Source organism: Pagrus pagrus (assembly GCF_965226575.1).
Source record: "Pagrus pagrus genome assembly, chromosome: 7".
Taxonomy (NCBI): domain Eukaryota; kingdom Metazoa; phylum Chordata; class Actinopteri; order Spariformes; family Sparidae; genus Pagrus; species Pagrus pagrus.
In genome coordinates, this window is record NC_140191.1 from 14,962,906 (window position 1) to 14,981,760 (window position 18,855).

General features: G+C 39.2%; 1 protein-coding gene across 6 annotated transcripts; it reads right to left on the minus strand.

Moving 5' to 3' along the window:
• Positions 1-132: 132 nt before the first annotated feature.
• On the minus strand, positions 133-14,317 carry rundc3b (RUN domain containing 3b). Of its 6 annotated transcripts, XM_084357232.1 has the most exons (12): positions 14,088-14,317; positions 8,246-8,361; positions 7,573-7,706; positions 6,073-6,158; positions 5,738-5,827; positions 4,508-4,588; positions 3,928-4,102; positions 3,444-3,601; positions 1,575-1,724; positions 858-976; positions 427-601; positions 133-283 (listed from the first exon to the last, which is right to left on the minus strand). In XM_084357232.1, exons 1-11 carry the CDS (start codon positions 14,180-14,182, stop codon positions 456-458), a joined length of 1,350 nt encoding a protein of 449 aa, XP_084213358.1. In that variant the 5' UTR covers positions 14,183-14,317; the 3' UTR covers positions 133-283; positions 427-455. The 6 variants fall into 6 exon arrangements, with proteins under 6 accessions (XP_084213358.1, XP_084213359.1, XP_084213357.1 ...); XM_084357233.1 differs by having other exon boundaries at positions 133-601; positions 5,738-5,824; XM_084357231.1 differs by having other exon boundaries at positions 133-601.
• Positions 14,318-18,855: the final 4,538 nt, after the last annotated feature.

The window sequence follows — 18,855 nt, forward strand, 5'->3', positions numbered from 1 at the left end:
GACTAAACACTGACCGAGGCTCACAGCATTTTGTGTTATCTCCTAAACTCTGTTCTGATCTACAGAAAACCATGTTCGAGAGAGGTGAGAACACCTTATCATCACTGTCTCCTCAACAAAGTAATTGTTACATCAACTTTCTATTATTTTATTTCCAAGAAAGGAAAAAACTAACGCTCCACAGATAAAAAAAACAAAAAGACAAACACCAACAGAACAAATTTAAACATATTGATGGGTTTACAGCTGGAGATTCTCCGTGAAGAGTCAGAGGTTGTTTCAACTGTAATGGAACATTAATAAGACATTATTCAGCCTGAAGGAGCCGATTCAAAACACATGCCACACCAGACTCTCAACTCCCAAACCTGACCTCCATCTTAAAGCTCCGGGCTCCACGTACAGAACATAAACAATATCACACACATTTAGAAAGTTCCTGGATTGTCTGGTCCCTACGAAGGAGTGACGCCTGGGCTGCTGATCTCTGTCGCTGGACTGGCCAAACACTCGCTGGACTTCAGGCTGGCCAGAGACTTGTAGCTGGCGACTGAGGTCAGAGAGCCACACAGACCTCTTAGAGACGGAGTTTCCTCTTTACCTGAACGACATGGTACGCATGATTCATACTCACGTCAATTAATAATAATTTATGTAGTGCTTTTCAAAACAAGTTGCAAAACACTTGTTTTGAACACTACATGCATTTAAAAAAAAGCTAATAAAATATGAAATACAAATAAAGATAATAAAACAAGCATCTTTAAAATGTGAGTCTAAAATACTGAGTTTTTAAAAGTGACTTAAAAGAAGACAATCAAAGTGGAGGCCTTCCTGGACATCAGGAGGAGACTTACCTTGGTGGGGCCAGTGTGGCCCCGGTCTGGCCTCCAGACTCAGTGTGTGTGACGGGTCGAGAGACGTCTGGGAGAGACTCATGTCTGCAGAGAGCTGCTCCAGACTCTGGAAACTCTTCCTGCAAAGAGAGGATAGAGGGTCGGTAATCAACAGAAAATGAATCGAAAATCATTTTTATAATGCATTAATTTGTTCAAGTAATTCAATTAAAGTCCCAGATTCACAAGAAGGATGATTTGCTGATTTTCTTATGAATTGTAAATTAAATACTTTTGGGTTTCAGACTGTGAGCCGGACAAAAATGTAATCTTGAATCTTTTCCACTGTTTTCTTTTCACATTTCATAGACTATTGTTTGAAAAAAATCAAATAATAACAAATAATTTAGGTTTTTTCAAATAATTATTGGAAGAAAATAGAGAACATCACCAGCTTGCAATCTGTGAAGTTGCAATCAAAGTAAACATTGTTGCTTCTAAAGTTTATAAACAATCTATTGTCAATATATAAGCAACACACCACCAATCTCAATCTAGTTGCTGTAAGCTGCAGTATTATTTCTCTGACTTTTTCTCTAAGAACAATACTTGTGGGGTTAGCAGTGTAAGAGTAATCCAAACACTTTATAAATCAGTTAATTAGTTAATAATTAGTTGCAGCCCTAAACGTAACCAAACTAAACCTGGAAGCTGGAGGAGGTCAACTCATCTACATACTCCTCCCACTGTCCCCCTGCGCTCTTCCTGTACAGCAGCGTGTCCAATGCAACGGCGTTGGCGTCCAAGGCGACAGGAGACGGCCACTGATTGGTCAGATGGGCTGTCAACTCTTGTCTGGACCGCAAATCGTTGTTCTTCAACACCGTCCTAAAGACAACAGACAGTGGCCAGGGTTACATACAATTTATTGACTAAATAAACTCTTATTCAAAAAATATAAAAGCAGGGGAGTTGCTTAGTGTAGTGAGATAAATCACCTGCCTTTCACATTTTTTTTGCATTTTTAGGGGGCACTGTATGTTCTCCTACTCATTTGGAAGAGGAGGTGAGGTGAGGAGTATTCAGTTGGTTGGATGCTACTAAATCCTACACACAGGACCTTTAATATTTGCCTTTGTTTCTTCTCAAATAAATGAAATAAACAACAACTCAAGGCTGTTCAAGGACTTCAAACATGATATCTGTGGCATCCTTTTTGTTTTGGTTGTTTTTATTTTATCTCTACCTTGCACTACTGTCAGTAAAAATATATGTACATGAGACATTTAAAAAAAAAACTATATAGACAAAAGTTTTGAAAAAAGACTAAAAGCTAATGGCAGACAGATCAGCCGGATGATATTATTGGCTGTTCTTAGCTAATCACAGATATATCAGTATTGGCACCAATGTGTAACAAGATAAAAGTGTCACCAATAACATACATAGTTGGTAGGTTGTTTTTTTTTTCAAATTTAAAATGTCTACCTCAGTGCTTGGTTACACTCGTTTGTCAACCATTGGCGTAAAAGAAAATAAAAAAGAACACCAGCCAATAGATCATTGTCAGATTTTCCAAGTCACAGACATTAGTTTCTGTCTCAAAAATGCTGCATCTGTCTGGCTCTACAGACTATCAGCTACCTCGTCCTCCCTGACGAAATCATAAACCTGCCATAAGTTGTCACACACAGTCGATCTTCCATACCCGTCACTGTTTTAAAAAAAATCAAAGTCAATCCTTTGAATTGATTGTGTTTATTTTCATCCATTCCTTCCTCTCTAAATACTCTCAGAAGCCCCTTTAACATATGAGCTCAAGGAGCTTTATGTTTGAACGTAAATGTCTGAACCAGTTCGTCCAGTCATTTAACAGACATACTCTGCCAGTTCCCCAGTTCAAAGTCCGTGTAATGTCCAATTAAGAGCATGTTTATATAGAGCAGGTCATTGAATTCAGAGAGATCAAGCGTTGCCTTTATATTCTTTTCCACATTTTCTTTGATTATTCAACCAAACCAACCCATCTGAGTCTTTCCATTTCCAGACAATCTTCTGTTGTGTGCTACATTTGTAAAAGGACAATTCACTTTGTATGTGAAAACAGCTTAACTCACGTTGTCGCTCCTCTGACTGTATTCACCATCAAAGCATCTCTTTCTATCAGAGCCTCACGCTTCATGTCACTTTGCTTTTCACTTTCAATCTGCATTTGAAAACATCCACTGACTCATCACACCAGCTTGAGACTGCAGCTTCATCTCCAAAGATCGTGACACAAATCCTCTCAACAGACCTTGTAGCCAACTCTGAATTAGTGATCAAACCGAGAAAGCGTTTTCTCACTGAGTGGAGCGTAAATTAAACTGATTGGAAAGACACAACGCTGATGCAGCTCTACCTCGTGGCTAAAAGCAGCACTGACTGTGATTGATTCGACAACACACAAATAACAAACCACCTGCAATCTCCAGGCTTCTTGCTGTGCACTGAATGTCAAATTCACAGCTGGGTCTGCTGCAAAGACCTCTCCACCTTATCATCAGCGACCTCACATGCACTCCCTAACAAACAAACAAACACACACACGGTTGGTCCTGAACTTACAGTTGGTCCTGAAGCTCCAGTACAATGTACTCAAGCTGTTCTTTCTCCAGTGAGTGGGAGATGTGTGCGTCTGCCAGGCTCTGCTGAAGGGCTTTGTTATGAGATACAGCCTCAGACAGCTGGACTTCTCGGAGACGGACCAGCTCTTCCAGGTAACCCTGAGAACACACGGACAGAGCACACACACTCTGTTTTTCATTTCTTTGTTTGCTGCCATCAAGGCGCTGCTGTTTGAATTGCACAGCTGAAATCTTTGTTTTGGCTCAAAGCAAATTAAATAACCAGAGAGAAGAGGCAGCCATGAATGAGCCTCAGAGGGAAGAAACATTACAGATGCTGTATATGTGGCACTTCCTCCCAGCATTTCACAATTCGAGCCTCTAATTGTCATGCAGACGTCAAGGAAAATGTCACACTGGCATATATTACCATACAATTTGTTTATCCCAAAATAACAGTAATGTCACACACACTGAGGTGCTACCTTCTGCTCCAGCGCCATGCGATACTTCTGCTCAAAGCGTTTGCACTTGGTGACCAAGTTGCTCTGCTCGGTGAAGATGGAAGCGGCGGTGGCCATTTTGTCGGGGGTGCTGCTCTCACTGCCGCTGCTCCCCATCGTCCTCATCTCCTCCTCATCGCTGCTGATGCTGTCTGCACTGCACGAGGAACAAGCATATTAGTACTCATCCAATAAAAAAAAAAGCTGAAGTCTTGGTTTTTTATAGATTTTTCAACAAATCTGCTGCAGATGCCGATGTAAATGTCATGCAAAGCTGTTGTTATTTTCAAGTTGTTTGGAGACTAAGTGGAGGGCAGTGGATATGGCAAGTTTAGCACGAAGTCTAATGAACTTACAAGAACAATAGCGCAGGTATGTTACATCATTTTGACCAAAAGAAATTTTAGTTTAAATTCTATATATAAAATGTTTAAAAAAAACTCATCAAGAACATAAGGGAATGTGTTTCCAACCTGCCTGTTAATGTTACCTGTTTATTGAACAGTACTGGCTGAACCTACGCTGATGACGAACTGTGTGATGAAGAGAATCATTTGAATACCTCTGAGTGAACTTCAGGTAAGGCGTGTAATCGATCACAGCGGGGGAGCTGCCGTCCACACCCTCTCCTTTCAGACAGAAGCTGAAGAGAGAAGACAGGATGGAAAATCAAAGCTCAGTCTCTTTTTTTAGCTGGTTCACAGCTCAATATTCGTATTGAATAATTTAACTGGACATCAAGTGATGCTCAGTGACATGACAGTGTTCTTGCATCATTCCCCTGACTTGAACTTTCCAATCACCTTGTTGTAGAGATCCTTGGAGTTTTACTTTGTCTTCTTCGTGGAGGTTTTGCCAAAATACTGACCGACTATAAAACAACCGAAAACACAGACTGCACACAGACGATCTCTAGTTAACCATTTGTGTGACCTCCAAACCCAGTGTCCAGTGTATAAAAATGTCCAAACTAGTGATGTGAACCCAACTACAGCTTTAACAAATGCACGGGTTTGACACACAAATGTGAGATCTCTTCTGCTTATCTCATCTAAGACAGTATCAACACGTTGCAGTAAATACAATCACATTCGTCCCAACTTGGTGAGGACGAGTTTGTATTTGTAGAGACAGAAATGTTGAATCTACTTGATGTTTATTTTTGAGGACACTGTAGTGTTCAGCAAATTTCCCATTAAGTGTGTTTAATCTACCATTGAGGAGCTTCCTGGTGTGAGGTATGTGATTTATTATTTGAGGCCTTCTCTCTTGACCCATCACATAATTCTGCAGCGTTTGCAAGTGATGCACCTGCATCAACTCTCTGGTCTCGTATCTCTGGTAGTTGCCTTATATTGCTTTAAAAGACTTTTAAAAAATGATGACCAGAGCCCGCAACACTGTAATTTACTAAAGTCATTGCCTGAGACACATGCATTAGTCTGAAATACTGCATAATAATGTCACGTGGCGATAGCCTAAAAAGTCTAAAAAATCTGGTATTTTTGGAACTTCATCCAGGTTTTATATATTCGGTACTATTTCATCTTTTATGTATTTCTATCAGCGAGGAGAAGCAGCTTCTTATTCCATCCACATTCTTATTTTCGCCTCTATTAAGATGAAAGCCTCTCGGCTCACCCTCTAAATTGGTAAAGAGATTGTTATATTTCTGATCCTACCTTGCAAAATCTACCTCGTGCAGAGAAAACTAAACGCTGGCTTTGCAACGGGGAGAGAAAGTAGGACTGAACAAGAACAACCGTAAGAAACAGCAGAACGTGATGAGCACCTGAAGTCGATGGTGTTGAGTCCGATGAGCGTGTCTGCCAACAGCCCCGCCTCCTCTCCCAGCATGATCGCTCCGTCTTCGTAAAACCTCCTCCAATCAAACACAAACATGCACATTATTATGAATTCAGCTCACACTCCTCCAGAAAACTGACTGGGAATTAAATACAAAGTGGGGCAGACAGGTGCAGCTGCAAGATGTGCGCTAAGTATGTAAGAAGATGTAAACGTATCCTGCAGCACACTGATGCTGGAGACAGACAAATCCTACATACACTTGATTTGATTTGGTTGAAGAGGAAACTGTGTGTACAGTATATGAACAACATTAAAGACCTGGTCGTTTTGAAGTCCCTCAGTGCAGATGAGATGTACTCTGATAATCTTTTCTCCATCAGGACCACTCTGATCCACGCCCTGCCCTGCAGAGAGAGATACCCGTGTCACTGAGCTGAGTGGAAGCTTATATCACATAAATAGACCACCAGCAACACAGGATGTTCAGGATAACAGCATAAGAGTCTGCTGCCATGATGACTGCCCTGTGAAACTATACTTAGGCACAGCAGCGTGCTAACATGCTCACAATGACAATGTTAACATTAAGCAGGTGCATGCTAGCATTTGCTAATGAGCACAAAAAACAAGTAGCAGCTGAGGCTGATGGGAACTGTGACTAGTGACCGAGTGATTGCACTGGACTGAATTGAAAAATAGACAGAAATGGTCATGAAATGAAAAATTAAGTGATTATACAGTATATACATAATTAATTAAGGAAGTCACATTGCGATCAAGATCAAATTTTAAAATGAGACCTGAGTACAGAATAAAAAAAGTACAAAAAATAACGACAAAGAAATATTATAGCATCAAGTGACTACATTAATTTAAAGCCATTCACAACACAAAATGTATCAATCAAGGAAAGTGTCCTCGAGGGCAGGGGTACCAAAAAATACATGAAAAAAATGGAAGTAATGAAAATGCTTACAAATGTATAATTAAAAGTAATGAAATGTGTGTAAATTAAAAAACAGAGTGACAAAATGTCAATGGATTTGATAAACGTGATTGATATTTTGTTGCTCTGATGATCAGCTGGGCTGTGTTACTGTCTGCGGGTCATCAATCACAAAAGCCAAATACATTTATCATTTCCAGCAAGCAATTTCCGTTACTTCCAAAATGTCAATAAAAACCCACATCATGTTGTTGATCATTGTTGCTTTTTATATATATGTTTATGTGCTCCTTGTTTGACCTACTTGTACGTACATAATACTTCTATGTTTAATTCTACCTTACCTGTACCTTACAGCTCTGTGGTCCTTGTTCTGTTCTTGTCAAATTCAAAGGAGTCAAATCCCTTGTATGTGTGCACATAAATAAAGCTGATTCTGCAAAGCTGCTTTTTTTTTGATTCATGAAAAGAGTTCATGACCCGAGCGTGTGTGTGTGAGACTAAGTCTTTTTTCTCACCTACAGCCTGACTGCAGAACAATATTAGCTCCGGTTGTTTGCTCTCTTGCCCTCAGGGTAAGACTGAGTCACATTTCATGAGCATGTGTTTTCTTAACATTTGTTTTTTACCTTGTTCGCTTTGCTCTTTTGTAAAGCAATAATAGGATAAAGCACAATAAGCGAAAATCACAACGCCCGGTTGTACATTGTGTGTGCGTGCTGCAGATCAGAATACGTTTGGACTCAAAGTAGAAGATTAATCAAAACTAACTTTCTGTTTTAATTTAAATGCTCTGTTGGCATTCAACATTTTTTTTCCCTCCTTGCCGCCTACACTAATTAAATCTGATCCCTGGACAGTTTCATCCTCACTTTGGCTCTCGATGATCGCACGTTCTCCATGCTCTCGATGCTGCGGATGCAGTTATGAGGGACTTTACTGCAGGCGGTTTTTATGTAATCCCAGAAACTCCGAGGGCTCTCATAGCCAAACCAAGTTGTCTGACCTGACGGAAACAGAGAAGGAAACAGAGGTTTTTTACAAGCTTTAGTCTTCATTTATAGTGTTCGTGAAGGGCTTCGTTAACCAGAAATTACACTTAAGTGATATTAATGGTGCACTCATTGGACTTAATTTCTTTTAGAGGTTGTCAGTTGGAAGACAAAGACAGGGAAGGTCTGGTTTCAGTCTAAAGTTTAAAAATAGGAAGACCCTGCTTATGACGCTAGGAATACTTTCCACCAGTGTCCATTTACTTGACACTAATCTCAATAAAGGGAAATGAGATGACGGTAGCTATCTAAACTCATGACCTAAATGGATGAGTCATTGTAATTTCACGTTCAAATTTTGCATGTCTGGGTCGTAAAAAGACACATAACCACAACTTCCTTGCTCTTGACAATCAAATGATGGCAAACTGCAAGAAAAATAGTATTGCATTCTGCAGTTTTAATATAATATCACACGTGTGCTTAAAGTCAATTTTGGTGCCAGTTATGCATCTGCATGTATGCGTGTGGATGAGAAGAGGGTTGTTTTTACCTTTGAGTCGATGACTGAGGATGTGCTCCAGGATGGAAACGAAGTTAACGAACTCTGGAGATGAGTCATCTATCGTCTCAAAACAGGAGCGGTCCAGCATAGTCTTCACTGAAAACCTGATCACAGAAGATGATGCACATACTGATATTAAGATCAGCTGCTGGAACTGGAGCTTAAAGGGCAACTTCACCAATTTTACACATAGAGAATCTGGTAAAGAGGATGTCACCAGCGTTTATTCCCATCTTGTTCTTAAAGACTAAAAAATGTATAATTCATAGATTGCGAGGAGCTTTATAAGCATTTAGGAGGGTCTCATGAAAAGATTCTGCTGGTTTCATTGTGGGAATTGTAGGATCCTGACTTTTTAGAGCTTGACATATACTAAAAAGTCAGCATATATATTTACTATTCTTTTTTTAAAAATGTGTCTCTTGTGAGTCCCAACTTCATGGAAGTGAGCTTCCATTAAAATGTTTGAGGGACATATCCACATTTTCTTACACTGACATTTAAAGGGGCTCTGTGGAACCGTGTGTTTTGCTGGAAGCCAGTCGTTATTTTATGTTAACGGACACCGTTTCTAAACAAAGCTACTGTTGCTCTCTGTTAATGGAGCGAAGAGAGGCACTGAGTCAAGAACATGCATGAAGTCGCATCCTTTGAGCTGTCGTGGAGAATCCAAGTTCTTCACAAAGAAATCCACAAACCAGCAGCAGTAAACAACTTAAACAAATTGCCAACAGGCTCACATATGGCCCATAGAAAAGTGACATACATAGAGTTTATCCACAGTGATAAATGTCTTTCTTTGTTGCTGATCTCAGACTTGAATGATGTCACAGACGAAGACACACTCAGACTGGTACTGCACATTTAAGCAAATGCACAGAAGACCAAACAAACAACAAAAGAAGAATCGCCTTCATTAACATAACTAAATCCACTGAAGACCATTTTATTACTCTGAGCTTTCTTTCTCTCATTAATTAAAAGAGACCAAAAAATAAACACATCTGTCCTTCACAGTTGTGAAGAGGCTTTGATCAATCTCCTGTGATAAAAGCAGTCATAGCATGCCGCCCACTTTGACTGTCACGTGCACCGACCGACTCCGCCTAATCTGATTTCAACTAATTAGACAGGAAGGAGAGTTAATTGACAAGGCTGCCATGTGCGTCGATGCGTGTGTGTGTTCAGAAAATACTGCCAAATTGTGCGGAGCTCTTAGCGTCAGCCAAATAATCTGACTTCGTATCTCTCTATCTCGTTGCTTAGCAGCACAGTGACCACAGCGTGTCTTCCTGTGAAAGAAGACAAAACTGATTGATTTCATCTTATTTCCATGAAAAAGAGAAAGGGCTTTAATCACATATCATGCATATTAACTATCAGACACTGTGAAGAACAACCCTGCTCTGTACAGCAAATTAGACAAACTGATTCACTCCTCTGTGTAGAGTATATAATCTACACATGGACTCAATGTGAGAAAACTGAAATTTCCTGAAATAAACAGAAAAAACACCTGTACATTATTCTGCTCATATCGACTAATGAATAATGAAGTTCAGGACACCTGCAGCAGACCACCCAGTCATCAGGACATCTTGTTAGCAGTTAACGTGCCTGCAAACCACAGATATGTCCAAGGTGTCACATCATGTTATCATTATATGCTTATTAGCTGACTTTCACATTGGAGGGTGGGGGGGATGGTGGGCTGCCAAATGCTCTGGGGACATTTCCAGACATTTTTATGGCGCCCAAAACAGGTATTTTAAGCCAAACCATGATGTTTTTCTGACCCTTACTGAGTGGTGTTTGTGCCACATAAAGAAACACTAAATTTTAACTTATTGGAGCTTTTGCAGAAACCTAATTATCTAATTCTGACCCTAAGATATCAGCCAGAGATGATAATCGGTCTACGCCTAGTTTTTATTCCTGTATAAGAGTGTTGTGTTCTGTGTTTTATTCCTAAAAAGCCTCGCCAGGGACAGAGACTTTAAAAAAATTAGCCATGGCTTGCAGTTTTATATACATTACATTAGTTGCATTTTTATTAAGATGTAACAATGACTACATGCATCGTCCCTGTCACATATACCAGTAAACACATTTTTTTTTAAATAATCGAATGCATTACAGAGAATACATTGGACATATTTAGACGCAATATAAATAGTTAACTAGCTGTGACAGACTGAAACATAACAATTTTACTATCATACCTGAGGGGACCTGAATGCAACTGTTGGGTCAAACGGACTGATCTGACCTGAACAATGCCGTCCTTTAAGTCTCAATACATCCACAACACTGTCTGCCCACACAGATGGATTCAAATGTAACTCCTCAGGTTGTGTTTTTGTGTTTTAGGCACGACAACTCTGAGTGAACAGTACTGGCATTGAAGATGTGACAGCTCTGTTGCTATGCAACTGAAAACAATAAACGACTTCAGCTTTGTTCCCTTTCTAAAAAAAAAAAAGATGAATGATTTTTTTTCTGTTTCATTGTTGTGCTCATGAATGAGAGAAGTTACAAACATCCACAGACTCGTGATGTGACAACTAGTGAACATAAGAAGGGGCCACACCTGGGCTCACCTAGCCCTAGCAACCCACATGAAGGCCGGTTGCAAGTGGCCCTGACGACTCTGAAACTCAGAGCTCACACATGTCCTTAACGCCTCTGTAAGGACACTCCCACACAGAGTTTAAAAGCCTGCAGCTCCCCTCCAGTTAGTTAGAACTGAAGAAGCCTCTTGGATGATGAGAGGTGAAACGTCTTCAAGGAACTGAAACAAGTCCAGCTGCCTACGATACAGCACTTAGATTTACCAGGACCTGGATGACTGAGAACCTCCATCAACATAAGAATGGGCATTTTAAACAGCATAATAAATCTTACAGTGAACCGGACAGCACTTGAAGGCGGCACAAAGACATTTTGAAATGTGACAAAAGGAAAAGCTCATGTGTAAATGACCTAATTAATGATGGTTTAATTCCATTTAGGCTTACTGGGACTCTTGAATAGAGCAGAGACGTCAATAATATCATTATTATTATTATTATTAGTAACACCTGTGCCTTTCCTTCTATGACAAATGTCTGGTGTGGAAAAAAAGCTGTCGAGGTAGGTCTCACAAAAAAAGAAAAACTTCAATGGCGATTCCAGCAGCCATGATTTAAAGAGACGTGGGGACATTTATCACAGCGTCAAAACTAGATAAGAGGCTTGTTCGGCCTGAGACACCTGACCTACACGTTTGCAGAGAGAAGATGTATTGTGGACTGATTATTTTAATTTCTTCAGGTCAGTTACATCAACAGATAAAGTCTCAGTTCACTACCCATCTCACCTTACTTATATTTCTAATTCATTATGGGGTTTTTTTTTACAATAAGGATGATGGTTTTAGCTGTTATATTAATATAAGTGTGTCTCACACCTCTGACTGACAGTGTGTACAAAAATAAAGAGACTGTGATGTAATCAGCGATGATTACAGGCCTGGTCAGAATAAACATGGAGGGTTTATGAAGGAGAGTGAAGCCGGTGTGTTCACCTGCTCAGTGTTTAATGTGGACAAAAACGTGTGAAGAGTTGGAATCTCATCCACAGAAAAACTGACAAGATATCTCACTCAAGCTGCCACACAATGTGCTATATGCATAACAGAGAAATTAGATTTAAAAAAACACAACTGACACCTTTTCGATGGCAGGTGTGCAGTTGTGTTGAAGGCGACCACAGCAGCTTCATTAGCGTCGACTTCCAGCAGAGATCTACTCTTTTCCGAAAGCTTAAACCCCCCCAACAAGCAGCAGTCTGCTAATGAACCAGTCGATACACACTCACACTGTGTAGGCAGCCATTATTCAAAACCACTGAACTTTAAGTGTCGATCCTCAAGTTTCCAAAGATACAAAATACAGCTCACGAGGCTTGAGTTTGGTCAAATGTGCAGACAGATTTTTCTCCCAGTGTCACGGTGGTTTAAAGCAACATTTTGTAACTTTTCTACCTTAAAATAACAGCTCCAGAATCATGTTGATGGGACAGCGTCTTATAACAGCGTGAATGGTGTCTCTGTCGTCTTGTTTCTGCACCAAGTTATTCAGTGAGAGGGTAGGGTCACAGCCTTACATACGTGTTTTCATCACAACACTGTTATGACGTAATGAGTTTTGTTTGTAGTTTGCACCTACATTACATCTGACAAATTGTTACAGAGCTGGGATTTGTATTTACGACAGTGCTGTTGCTTTAAAAATCACAATCTTACCGTTACGCCTTATCCTGACATTTCAGTTGTTTGTTTTGTCCGACCAAGACATCAAGTTTATTATCATATTTAACAAAGAAAAACTTCAAATCTTTACATTTGAGAAGCTAGAACAAGTAAATATTTGCCAATTTTGCTTAAAAAATTACTGAAATGACCAATTACCAACAGATTCTGATTAATTTCCTGTCAACTTGGCTTAACCTCCATAAGATAACATCTCACTGTGTGGAAGGAGATGAGCTTGACAACCTTAGAGCTACAGCCTAACTGAGGGGATTGATTCTCTCAGTTTTTCATCTTCTCTTCCTTCATTTTGCCGGTTTGCCATCACTCGTCTGACTCTTTCCCTCCTCCGCTCGTGCCAGTCCGAGAACTGATGGCTGGTGCGGAGGCAGAAACAGACGGGAGAGGACCAGACTGGTCAGCAAGCAGCTCCTGTGTCTAATTACTCTCCATTTACATCTGTTTTAAATGACAGTAATGGAAGTAGGACTACCTGAGCATACTGCGAGACGTGTCCCTAAAAAGGCTGAGCAGACACCAGCCGGAGCAGGTGTTGCATTATCAGTTTGTTTTCTGAAGTACACCTCCATTTCTTCCCTTTTCTCTGACCCCTTCCTACTCTTCGGTCCTAAACGCACCACGGGGACTATCGGTTGTTAACTGACATCTGCCAGCAGCACAGAGAGGACCACAGATCAATACTCAGAGGAGAGCGCTTTTCACTTCAGAGAAGGAGAAACAGGCAGGCGACATGTGTGTGCACACCTCAGCATCTTTCTGCTGCTGCTTTCTCCATATTTTTTGCCCCGGCTTATCATTTATGAATGCACCGAGGAGAGCAAGGTCGTGTCCTCACCCGTGTTGTTTTCCTGAATGTTTGTTCTGGAAAAACACCAAATGTTCGAGTCTTTAGTAGACTAAATATTTGAGTTTGGAGCAAAAACAATCAAACAAAAAAAGCACTTTGAAGAGAGGGAAGAGGGGTTTAAAACTGTCTTTGGACCATCAACAAGGGGACATCAAACAAAAGATATAAGTCCTTTCATGAATACAAAAACAGAACATTTCTATTTGATGGCTAATCCACTTGTTTTCAAGCGGCTGGGTTGTGAATGGTGGAGGAATTTGGGCTCAGTATTTCTAGAATCCCGGCCTAATCCACACTGAACAAATTATGAGGGTAATTAAAGCTGAAATGTGAATGCATGAATGTTTAATGAAGGCTTGAGGAGGCTGCTGCTGTTGCTGCTGCTGGGCGTTAATGTGTGTTGGAGAAAGTGAATGAATGAAAGAGAAAACACACACACGATATTTATCTCTAATGTATTGTCTAGTATTTGAATGCAACTCATCCCACACACACACACACACACACACACACACACACTGACTTTCCTCTGTTTTAAATGCTCATTAAATCATATTTTTAAATCAGGATGGAGTCAAAATAACCTCACTTAACCAATCTGCCGTCAGAGACCCAGACGCTGTTTCATCCTCCCTGTCATTAAAGGAAAGATCAATGTGAGGGATTCCCACCTGCACACCGTCAGCAGGTTCCTCCTCTCCACCGCGGCGCTCCTGCCCGCTCCCCGCTTGCGGATGAGATGCAGCCCCACGCCGAGCGACGCCATCCCCGACCCGAGTCCGAGGCTGCGGCCGGAGGCGGTGCGTTTAGTCCCCGCTCCGCTCCCTCTGCACCAGGGGAGGACCAGCTGTCTCCGTCACCTCCGAGGAGCACACGCTTCTCAGCTGGAGGAAGGAGGGGAGCGACGGGAGCCTGGGTCAAGACAGATATTACACGACTTCCGGCGGGAACTTTCAAAATAAAAGTTCACTCTCCTCATCCGAGATGAAAGAATATACAGTTATGTGAAAAGTACCCAAAAGTAATACTTGAGTAAATGAAGATATCTTGTTAAAATACTACTTTGGCAAAAGTGAAAGTCACCCATACGAATAGTAGGGGAGAGTCTTAAAGTGTCTGATATTAAAGGGGCACTATGAAGTTTTGGAGAAGAAATTAAAACAGAATTGTAATATTTATCGTACTAAAGAGGTAATAATGATAATAATAAATTAATCCATTACTCAATAAACAAGCTGTTCTCAGAGGAAAATAAGGTCCAGAACACTGTTTGAAGCTAGCAAGGTGGCAGGGTCCACCACATGTAAACAAAGTAAAACAGTATGAAACTGTGTTGTCCTTTAAGGTCAATTTGTTTATTCAGTCATCAAAACAAAGAGAGTTTGTTTATTTAGTTTGTTTAGGCATAAAAATCACTCGATGAAGATCTTTCTCTAGTGGTTAAAATTTCTTCCCCAAAACTACATAGTGCACCTTTAAATTACATTCATTCATTCATTCATTAATCAAAAGTAATTATCTGGAAATAATGTACTTGTATCACAATTAAAAGTTAGAATACATATATACGTAATTATAATTTACTCAAGTAAAGTGCCTCTAAAAATGAGTAAATGTTCCTATACATGGATTAAAGCCAATTGCATAGCATTAGATTTACATTTAATTTAAAGATTTATATTGAATAATCAGTCAGCAAACACTTTCTGTGGCCTTAATATGACATCATATAATGCATTATATATTATAAAATGACATGATATGATATTATATAAGATGAAAACTTATATTAACTTGTTTTTCAGGAAGATGCTGCTCATGCTGTTTGCTCTAAGAATGTATTTATTAATCAATTAATTTTGATTTAAATAGATTACTTTTATTTTGAAGGTACATGTGCCCAGCCGGAAGTATGATGCTGTTATTAAAGGGAGTTGCTATTGACATTAAGGAGTCCTGAGAGAAAATATGATTTCAGCCTGTCATCAGTGTGAGAGATAAAGGTGTGAGTGGCTTCTGTCTGTCAGACAGGAAATGATCTCATGAGTGAGTGAATGTGTGTCTGCTTTAATTGAACCTGGTCTCAGCTGCAGGCGCAGGACTGTCTGATACACCACACAAAATGAATGAAAAGATTCAGTATCTTATATTTTATGCTTTGAGCATCACACTGTGTGTCAGCACTCAGCAGGGAGCTGATGTTAAAGGCCCAGTCACAGCTCACCATGTGAATTACAAGTATAGTTTAGGAGAATTTCTCAGTTAAATATAAATAAATAGATGTTATCCGGCCAAGGCTAGGCTGTTACTGTGTTGACAAAACATTATTCTGCTGACTCAAACAAACCTTTCACGGCATCAGAAAACATAATGACTCACGTTATTTTTTCATGTCTGGAAATACGATTGTGACAGTTGTGTCATGTTTCAGTCCTGTGTTGTGATTCGTGGCTCTAAACAGATGCTCTTGTTTACATTTAGATCACTGTTTGTGTCTTTGAATTCATGTAAATCGCTCTTGAAGGAGGAGAGCGCCATCCAGTGGCCCCAGAGCAGACAACACATTCTGGGTGAGTTCCCTCCATATTTATACAACCTCGCTTCCTTCACTTGTATCTCCTCCTCAGTCCTTGACCTCCCTCCACTCATGACGAGGATATGGGTTGTGAAGTCAGTGTGAGAGGTGGATGAATGAATGGACCTCTGTTGGACTGATATGCTTGCAGTTACATTATCAATACATTTACAGCTATTTGGAACAATGACTAGTGGACATTTGGTGACTGAACAAATACAAACCACCATAAAATGTGAAGAAATCCAGTACAATAGTTTTATAATTAGAGTTTAGATGTAAAAACATTAGGGCCATGATTAACTCTGTGGTAATTTTCTAGCTCTGCTTGATCAAGTCTCAAGGTCAGTTGTTTTTGAGAATGTGATTAATTTAAAATATTAAAACATCTATATTAGTTAATTTTGTGGACCTGAAATTTTCTGATGCTGTGGTTTCTAGTGTTGTTGTGTTGATTCAATATGGTAGAGGAAGTACTCAGATCTTTAACTTAAGTAGAAATACCAAGAAAACAATGTAAAACATTCTGCTACAGGTAAAAGTTCTGTATTTAAAATCCCATCAAATCTGATCATCTTTTATTTGCTCTCTTAATGTTTCACGTTTGTCGTGAACTTTGTTTTCATGTTTGCTGTGAAGCACTTTGGTACAAACCCTGTTTGTTTTAAAGCGCTCTATAAATACATTTGACCTTGGCCCTCTAAAAGTACAGAAGTACAACACCGACTCCAGAAAGTTGGGACGCTGTGTAAAGCATAAATACAAACAGTATGCAATCATTTGCAAATCCTTTGTGACCCATATTCAATTGACTACAGTACAAAGAAGATATATTTAATGTTGAAAACTGATCAACTTTTTTTGTTTTCTGTAAATATACACTCAATCAACAGGAGCAACATTAGACTGGGAAAGTTGTTATGAAAGTGTTGTTATGAAAACAAAAGTGATGCAGCACAGTGGTAACATGCCCCTTTTCTGAAATGTGTTGCTGACATCAAATTCAGACCGAGTGCATATATACAAAAAACAATAAAGTATATCACTCTGAACATTAAATATCTTGTTTTTGTACTGTTTTCAGTTGATTATGACTCGAAAAGGATTCACAGATCATTGCATTCTGTTTTTATTTATGTTTTTACACAGCTTTCAACTGTTTTGGATTCAGTGTTGTACCGTCAACATGTACTTTAAGTATCAAAAGTTAAAGCACTCATTGTGCTGAAAATTGCCCCCATTCACTGATATGGGATCCATTTATATTTATATATAGTTAGGCCATTCGTTGACGTGTTCCCAATCCGTGGGTGGGCCCCCATCTGAGAGTCACACGGAAAATCTGAGTGGTCATGAGATAATGCGTAATGCGTAGAAAAAGAAGAAGAAAGAAAACAGGTTTTTTTTTCAGACTTTTTAAAGTACTCAGAAAGTATTGGTTTAATTTAGAGCAAATTACTGCATTTTGTAATAATATCATATGGTTTTTAATGTAAACTCTTAGTCAGCAAAGTAATTAGTAACATTATATAACAGATATATTTCCCTCTGAAATGTGGTGGAGTGGAAGTATAAAGAAGCATAAAATGGAAACAGTAAAGTACTTCAAAACTGTCTTTTAGTACAGTAACTAAGTAAATGTATTAAGTTACATTTAAACAGTGTTGTAAAGGCACTCAAAAGTCAAATTTTAGTAAAAGTAAAGATATCGTGGTAAAATATTACTTTAGTAAATGTGAAATTCATCCATATTAATAGTACTTAAGTTAAAGTCTGAAAGTATCTGATATTAAATCTACTTAATTATCAAAAGTACAAGTAAAAGTAAATCATAAATATATTTACATGTATGTTTATTCTGTATACTATGGGTCCACCATTTGTTGGCCTGATGCAACCTGTAATCTGTAAAGTAACTAGTAACTAAAGTAGTCAAATAAATGTAGTGGAGTAAAAGCACAATATTTGCCTCCGAAATGTGGTAGAGTGAAGGTATAAAGTAGCAGAAAATGGAAATACTCAAGTAAGGTACAGGTAGCTTAAAATTGTACTTAAGTGCAGGACTTGAGTAAATTTACTTAGTTACATTCCATCACTGCCTTCCAACTGCTAATATAATAAGGTGTTACTGATCATGTTGCTCCTGTGTTTAGTTTGTAAATATGTTGGACAAAATATACAGTTTTCAGTATGTAGACCAGTACAACATGAGTACAGCTTTAACACCCAAAGGTTCAGACTACCAGTTGTGTCTCGACACACATTTGAAACTTTACTTGCGTGTGAAGGAAACCAAACCAGAACAGCAGCGTCTCGTGTTCATGTGCTCTATGTGAACCTTTAGCTTCAGCGCCTTTTAACCTCTATGCAGTCAGCATGTACTTTTTACAGGACGTGAATCAACCACTGACATCAACCACAGCAGTTGCATTTGCAATTACGTTAGTGACAGAGGTAAAATCACATGACGGTTGTAAATATGATGAACCTGCTGACACTGATAAGAAACACGACTTTACCTCTGCTTTGCTTTAAGTTGATAAAAAAAATGAATGTAAGAGATGGATTTAATGCTAAACACCAAAACAATAAGAGCCCTTTATCTACAATATATTGTAGTGTACAGCCTTATTTTGTAGTTCTTTTAAATACCACTTACTCACAAGGGGAAATTATACAAGATGAGATAAGGAGCAAAATATGACAGGACAGGTTATAACAACACTATCTTTATGGTACTTCGAGGATTAAGGAGTCACACAATGTCAGAGTTCAACAGGAGATGTAAACACGGATATAATGTAACTCTGAAACAAAAAACTCTCCGCTAAGACCTTTTAAGGTACAAGATAATGTCTGTATTT

What these genes read in the sequence shown, in the direction of transcription:
- rundc3b (XM_084357232.1), bottom strand. Translation starts at nt 14,182, where the DNA reads ATGGCGTCGCTCGGCGTGGGGCTGCATCTCATCCGCAAGCGGGGAGCG. An exon ending in TGCGATCATCGAGAGCCAAA is followed by an intron (nt 6,159 to 7,572) that starts GTGAGGATGAAA and finishes CTCTCTCTGCAG; the next exon opens with GGCAGGGCGTGGATCAGAGT. An exon ending in TACCTGAAGTTCACTCAGAG is followed by an intron (nt 4,103 to 4,507) that starts GTATTCAAATGA and finishes TTCCTCGTGCAG; the next exon opens with TGCAGACAGCATCAGCAGCG.